This window comes from Vespula vulgaris, chromosome 6 (assembly GCF_905475345.1).
Source record: "Vespula vulgaris chromosome 6, iyVesVulg1.1, whole genome shotgun sequence".
Taxonomy (NCBI): domain Eukaryota; kingdom Metazoa; phylum Arthropoda; class Insecta; order Hymenoptera; family Vespidae; genus Vespula; species Vespula vulgaris.
In genome coordinates, this window is record NC_066591.1 from 47,501 (window position 1) to 55,095 (window position 7,595).

The 7,595-nt window shown below is 51.6% G+C and overlaps 1 protein-coding gene across 6 annotated transcripts in view; it reads right to left on the reverse strand.

Moving 5' to 3' along the window:
- LOC127064574 (protein jim lovell) overlaps positions 1-7,103 on the reverse strand; it is a 15,959-nt gene extending 8,856 nt beyond the window's left edge. Inside the window, exons 1-3 of one of the 6 annotated variants that reach the window (XM_050995803.1) lie at positions 5,903-7,103; positions 1,785-2,192; positions 1-1,038 (exon numbers count right to left, since the gene is read on the reverse strand). The exon at positions 1-1,038 is cut by the window's left edge and continues 8,856 nt beyond it. In XM_050995803.1, coding sequence (XP_050851760.1) covers positions 1-1,038; positions 1,785-1,975 — 1,229 coding nt within the window. In that variant the 5' untranslated portion in view covers positions 1,976-2,192; positions 5,903-7,103. Of the gene's footprint in view, positions 1,039-1,784; positions 2,193-2,313; positions 4,168-4,246; positions 5,042-5,061; positions 5,111-5,898 lie in introns of those variants that run through there. The other 5 variants (XM_050995801.1, XM_050995802.1, XM_050995805.1 and 2 more) reach the window with 5 other exon arrangements.
- Between the last annotated feature and the right edge of the window lie 492 nt (positions 7,104-7,595).

The following is a 7,595-nucleotide window of genomic DNA, read 5'->3' on the forward strand; positions in this document are numbered from 1 at the left end:
GATAACGCCGTGATTCCAGGTATACTGACGACGGCAGCCGCTGCCGTCGACGGGATGTCTTGGAGAGACCCATCGGGATGGAGGAGACTCGTGCCTGTAAGGGGAGATCCTCGCGGACTACTCGCTGCCTCGCTACTTTCGGTCTTTACTTGATGCAGTTGCTGGTTGTGATGTTGCTGTTGCTGCTGCTCTTGGGTAACCGGCGAGACTGTTCTCTTTATCGACAAATTCTCCGCCATTTCTTCCTGCTGCTGCTGTTGTTGCTGCTGCTGCTGCTGCTGCTGCTGCTGCTGCTGTTGTTGTTGCTGATGATGTTGATTCGTAGCGTTCGACGATGCCTGTGAATGGTGTTGACTCTGATGCTGACTTTGATAGTGTTGGTTTTGTTGCTGATTACTGGTCAGATTCAAAGAGGAAAACGGTGGGCTCAGGCTCGCCGGTGGATGCGGCCTGCTCAAGTCTTGCGGTACCAATTCCCCGGATCTCCGACGTGGTCGCGCCTGCTTCCGACGCGGCATAAGAGGGGAACTACAGGCTTCCCTTAGCTCCCGTAGACCGAAGCTCAGATGAGCCATGTGCGGTAATCTGTCGCGATGGTCCCTCGCAGGGTGAAAGAGCGTTCTTATAGGCGTCGCGATCGTTTCTCTCATCGATGCCCGTGCCGCGGCCGCGGCCGCCGCTGCCGCCGCTGCTGTCGCTGCCGCGGCCGCGGCCGCTGCCGCCGCTATCTCCGACGTATTGTCATCGTCTTCCTGAGTGTCCTGTCTAGTTTCCTCGGGCGTCGATGGCTCGCCGAGGAGTAGATCGGCAGTTGGTGTATCCGGTGGTGATGCCGGCCTCGGTTCCGACGACGCCAGTCCTCGCACCTGCAGACTCTCCGCCGCTCTCATCAATCCTGCCAATTCTTCTCGACCGACTCGCACTTCCCCGCGATACATAAAGTCGATTAATGCCGCGACTTCGTGACCGGGGAAATCCTTCAGTACGATCACCGGATGCTTGCACGGATGCTCCGCAAATATTCTCTCGAAGAAGGGGCTAAAATGTTAACGCTTTCTTCGATATAGAGGCAATAAAGGGAACAAAAATGTGGGTCGGAAAGGAGGCTTAGTTGTTTTAGAGACAGAGATAGATAGTTATAAAGACGGCGCGCGACCGATCTCGCGATAGAAACCGTAATTTCTGTCAATGATCTATTCCACGTTTACCCTCCTCTCTCTCGGGGTTTTTTCTCTTTCTTTTTTCTTTCACCCCTACCTCCTTCGTTTATTTTTTCCTTCCTGAGGTTATCTCAGCGTAGCGCGATCTTACGATTACCCGAGCGAGCGCAGACGGGTAAGTGAATTTGTCGAAAGGTGAAATTTGTAAAACAAAAAAAGAGCAAAAAGCAACAAAGAAAAAAAGAAAAAGAAAAAATAAAAGCGAAAGGGTTAGGTGAGAAGGCAAGGGAATACCCGTGAAACACGTACGCACTTGTGTGGAGGAGAAAGAAGCGAGTTTCTCTGTTTTCTCTCTCCGGGAAACGCTCTTTTCTCGTCGCGCGCTCGAAGGCGCGCTTTTTCCGATCTCCTGGATAAATCGATCGAAACCGTTTAATCGATTACCAAGGAAACGTACGTCAAGCCCGAGGTAAGGGACTCGAGTCGAGTCGCGATGCTCGTAAAAAGGGAGATGTGACGATCGAACGTGGACGTAACTTCGTGTAAGGTTTGCACGTTTGGCCGAGGTATCACGTCCGAGGTCGGGGAAACGGAAGGGAAGATAGATCGTTGAAAAATTCTTACCTGCAAGCACTGAGAACGACCTTGTGCGCCCTGAGACTAGTTTCGGCGCAAACCAGCGTCACGTCGACGAGTATCTCCGCGTGCAAAAGAGCCTCGAAGGACTGTAATATGTGATTTTGATGATTGTTCCATCGAAGGGAGTAGTGCGACTGCAAAGCCATCCCATCGGGACTCGCCGCGGTGCTCGACATTTTCTCAACGGCCTCCCTGCCGTTAGCGGAGCCACCCTGGCCCGCCGCCTCGTTCTCCTTCGTTCCTCCTGATGACAGGATCGTTTCCTTTTTCCATCCACCCACGTACGCCCCGCGGTCGCGAACTAAACGTAAACGAGCACCCCGTATTTGCTCTCTTCTTTTGCTTTCCTTCTTCTGCGTTTAGCGTACTGCGTTCTGGCACCGTCTCCGGGAACTGCGAAAGAAAGTACACACATCAAGCACCGCCGTCCTACATGGACAATCGACGAGGATCGATCGGATCGACGGGATGGACTTTCTCGACGGGATCGTTCTCGAAGGACCGAGTATTTTACCGAATCAATGCGTTGGACGGAATCAACTCGAAGGAACGTTCGACGCAAGTACGCCGCAAGTCCCACGGATTTTCTTCTCTTTCTTGTACGTTGTCGATCTCCCTTTCTCGCGCGCGAGATTACCGGAATGACAACGGAAGAGATAGCAGGTACGTACGTATAATTACACGTATCTTCGTTTCGACTATCGGATCCTGTCGCTTCAATCTCGATACTCCTAGGTAGTCGAGTAGTTCGCGACGAAAGTGAAAAGGAAGAAGAAGTAAACGAAAGAAAATGGGAGAAAAAGCATTGCCGTCAAGCGTACGTGTCTAATACATTTACGCTTTCTAATATTTCGATAAACTCTAAACTGTTTTTCCTAAAATCTCGTGCCGCAAGAGAACGTGTAGAAAAATCGATCGAAACGATCAACGAAGAATCGCCATGGTTTATTTCGATTCGGGCCCGATATGGATCGAGTGGATATCGATTCGAGCGACGCATCCGATAAGAAGTTTTGATATTACGAGGGTAGCGGCGAATAGGAATCGCGATAACGAAACGTTTGAAGATGCGCGAACTTTTCGACGCTCTCTACGTGGGGAAAATGGGAGTTCCTTTTCTTTCGAGCAAAGATTTCGAAGGACTACAGCGAAAGATTTTCCCGCGTATGTCGTACGACAGGATGGACGAAGAAATATAAATACGGCGATCGGTGCGACCCGCTCCTGAGTGTATTTAGGTACTTAACGACGCGATACCATCAATGCCTTTCAATGTATTTCTATAGGCATGTTTATATACACGCGCTTGTAATGGACGGATGTAAGGACGGATGAAATAGGTAAGAAACTGAGAAATAACAGATAGGGACAACGTAAAAGCGATCGCAACGAGAGGACGTTGAATCAAACGTCTGTGCGATAATTCGTCGATTCGCGCGTACGTTGGTTCCTCGTCCGGCAAATTTTTCTTCGATTATTCTATCGTATTTTACGCGTTGAAAATCGACCCGAGCCGACGGATCGTTAGATCTGTGCGTTTCAATTTTGTGACAAAATTTTGACTTTCGACAGAAAAGCGTCACGAAGGAAACGATCGATATCTCGCATTGGTTCTCGTTGAGAAGAAAACGAGCGAAAGTGTGCCGGTCGTTCGACCATCGCGGAAGATGCCCTTCCTCGAAGAATAAATTTCAAAGTAAATTTGGAAAGTTGGCTCAACCGAATGTCGCGTCAACACCCGATACCGAATTAACAGATATTCCGTTTTCGAATTTTTTCCGATTTCGACACGATGCCACAGACACTTGCTTTTTTTACGAGATACGCGGGATATAGGCGACACTGCGTTTGAACACTGCTCGCGTTTAAGATAGTTCAGTCCTATCCAATACGAATCGTTATCGGATCATCAATTGCATTTTATCCTCTTTAATCGGAGAATTTCCACAAACATCCTCTGTCCTCTCGATCTAACGGCTTCCATATTCGAAGGACTTCTTCTACGTTGCTCGTGTACACGCTGGACGGTTAGTTTTTACGAACGTACAACCGCACTCGAACGAAATTCTATGCTACTTTGCGTCTTTCTTCTCGCGGACAAATTCAAAGATCTTCGAAGAGCTCGGAGAAGAGACAAAGAAAAGTCGATCGACTCTGCGAGGGCAATAGAAACCAAGATCCAAAGCACTGTCACGTGATTCGACGTGAACGATCGTGTGTCGCGTTAGGGCCGATGGGACGCGAGTGCGACTGCTACTCGATACTCGAAGCGGAGAAAGAGAGATCACCGATCGATTTTTTTTTTTTTGGGTATCCTTCGTGGATCATATCGCGTTCGATGTAAACACACGCGTAAACACATAAATATCGAAATTATTCTCGAACGAACTATCGATTCTTCCTTTCCATGAATCTTCTCCAACGACAATCATTTCGCACTCCTTTACCTCTTCTTACGGTGTAACTCGCGTTTTTTCTCAATCGTATTAACAAACACTGATAGATATCGCGAGACACGTTGGCGGGAAAAGCAAACGCGTCGCGGTGGGCCACCCGCGTGGTTCGTCTTTTCTCCTCGTGCTTTCTCTCGGGATATAGTACAGGGGGTGCAGGTGGAACGGAGAGAGAGAGAGAGAGAGAGAGAGAGAGAGAGAGAACGCGCGACTATGGGTGGAAAGAGGGGAACGAGAGGCGAGCGAGCGAGCGAGCGAGCGCGCGCCCGAGAGAGAGAGAGAGAGAGAGAGAGAGAGAGAGGAAGGCGGGTTGGGAAGATGGGTACCGCGCGGCGCCCGAAACGATCAGCTGATTCTTCGATGTCACCCCGCACAAGTCTACATTTATTTCCGCTGGAGGACGAAGACACAAAGCAACGAAGGAAAATTAGTCGTATCCTTAATTTTCACTTGGTAACGGAGAAGACGAGATGCAAAGTCGTCGATTTTCACTTTTAGGGAACGAGGATCAACACACGGGGCGAGATCGCGCGCGCAGACCGAGTATCTTCACGACGACGAAGCAAACGAAGGGTAAAAACGAGGAAAAGGAGAAAGAGATTCGTCGTTGGTTCGTTCGAAAGAACGGACGAGAGCAGCGCGTAGCGGCAAACTCGAAACGGTAGGCCAAGGCGAACCGTTAGCGAAGAAAGCTCGCTCAGCGATTTCTCAGCCGTAGGACGGTGGGGCTGGTCAGATCCGATGGGATCCGGTGAGACGAGGAGGGGTAGGGGTGACCGAGAGGTTGTAACGTTTAAGAGAAAACTGACCGTATCGTGTGGAACGCGTGTGCGGCACAGCGGCGTCGGCGACGGCCGGTGAGTGAATGCGCCGTGACGTTAAGCGCCCCTCCTAAGATTCCCCTCCTCCCCCTTCCTTCCCTACCCTCGCGCTCCTTAAACCTCTGCTCTGCCCCTTCCCGCGATCCGTCCTCTCCTTTCGAGGCACACTCGCTTTCTCTCGTTCCTGCTCATGCTCGTACTCGTGCTCTCCCTTCTCTCCCTCCCCCGTCTACCTCTACCTCTTCTACCTCTCGCTCTCTCGCGGAGCGCGTCTTTCCCGCGCGTCTCGCGATACTCCCCCCTCCCCCGCCCTGCTCCTTCGCCCTCGTGCTTTTCTTCCTCTTTCCCCTATCGCGGCCTTTCCCCTCGGCCCCACCGAGCTTCTCCGTACGTTCCATACCACCGACGCTTTACCGCCCTCCGCGCAAACTTACCACTACCAATCTCGACTATGGTATTACCATCGCGAGGACCGCTATCGCGTCCACCGCTACCTACCGTGTCGTCGCTTTCCTCGCGGCCCTCTTTCCTATCGCGATCGCGACCGCGATCCCTTCGCGCTGCGATCGACTCCTCGATCGACTCCTCGATCGACTCCTCGATCGACTCCTCGATCGACTCCTCGATCGACTCCTCGATCGAGTCTCCTCCGATCGACCTACCTCGGAAGGACCAAGTCCGACGGACGTACGCGCCACCGAAAGCTCCTGAACACGGCACTGCTGTGTGCTCGTTCTCCCTATTCCTTTCTTTCTCACGAAAAGAACGTCTTTTGGGACACGACTGAGAGAAAAGGGCCGAGTCGTTGGAGCCAAAGATACGTACGTACGTTTGGTGCGATGCCGTTCCCCGTCCCTCTTGCTCGCTCTCCTTTCCTTCCAGATTATTCCCGTTGTTCCTTTCGAAGCACCGATGTACTTTTCCTCTTATATCATACTTCCTTTCCTTTTCTTTCTTCCTATTTCACGACACTAAACGAACAAATCCGATTGATCGATATCGCCAACGTTCGCGACCATCGCGCGTTCAACGCGTTATCGATCTTGGTAATACGCGTCGATGTGGAAAGAGACAACAAGTAAGACCGGAAACAAGTGTGAACGGTAAGAAGAATGAAAGGAAATCTCGACGGGAAGAGGAAGCCAAGGCGGAGAAGGGAAGCAACACGATCGAAAACATAAGAATCGTTGGAAGCTGTCAGATGGACCGTAACGTTGTTCCTCCCCGGTTCTCATCGTACGAGCACGGTATACGAACGAGGTAAAACTCATGCATGGATGAAACGTTTTTTTTCGACGAAATGTTTTCTCTCTCGCTATATCCCGTGCACGCGCGCACTCGGCGATTCGTTCGCACCGTCGTTTTATATCCGCGCACTCCTGCGAAATCGCGCCAACGATTCGTGGTTTAAAGGCGGCCTGCTCGAGTGCACCTTCTCGGTAAATAGCGTTTGCGTTCGCGAACTCGTAAGCGTGAGCTCGTGCGCGTGGCTCGTGCGTGAACTCGTGCGTGCGCGGCCTGCGCGACACACGGCGTGCGTAGTCCACCTTTCGACAGGCGGCCCGACTCTTCGAGCAGTCGCGTTGTGACTGCCTCTTCGGACTTGCCACTGAAAGTGGAGAACGGGACGAAGAGTCCCACCTCCTCGTGCCACCTCCAACCGGGTGGGTACCAGCCCATCGGACCCTCCTTCTCCTTTCCTGTCCGACGTATCGCTCCTTCTACGCGCCACCATTCTTCCGTCTACCTCGATTCTCGAACCGTACCGCCGAACCTTTGCCGTGCGTTAGACCGACGTCCCCACCGGTCGAACCCCCCGCCCCGTCCTCCTTCCCTTTGCCGCTCCATCCAAGATATTGCTCTCGCTTTATCCCTCGGACCGAGCACAGGTACGGAGTCATTGTCGCGTAGGTACTACCTGGCGGATATTTACCTGTCCGGTTTGACCCTAGGATAGCCTCGGTACTTTCTCCTCGGCTCCTCGGAGACATTCTTGGCTTTAGGTACCTAATTTGGGTAGAAACGTAGGACGTTCGACACCTGCTAGAAACCTATGCACCGAAATGCGCGGATACGTGCATAAATAAATACTTTCGGCTGCCTCCGATACAATAGCTAGGATTTCCGTCGGCTCGAGGGTTTTCTTACTTTAACCGTACTCGCTCGATCATTTATCACGTTACTTTTACCGAGAAACGCACGTTGTCACGTTGTCAAAGTTTCTGCGTCAGGTCGTAAATCTTTTTTACTTCGCGTTCCATGGTACAAATAACAAAAGGTTTATCGTCGCATACGGTATAACGCGATATTCGTACGGGGACCCACGTCGTCGGCCTTTCCGTAGAGCGAGACGGTGAGAGGGGGAGAGGGAGCGGGCGTAGGTGTCGGAGGGAGAGGGAGAGAGCGAGCGAACGTTACGATCGGTCCGACGTTAGGACAGAGAGACTTTGATAATCGCGCAAAGAGATTTTCCGTTGAGGATCTCCGGGTCTTAGAGAAGTTGTATACTATCCGACTGGACA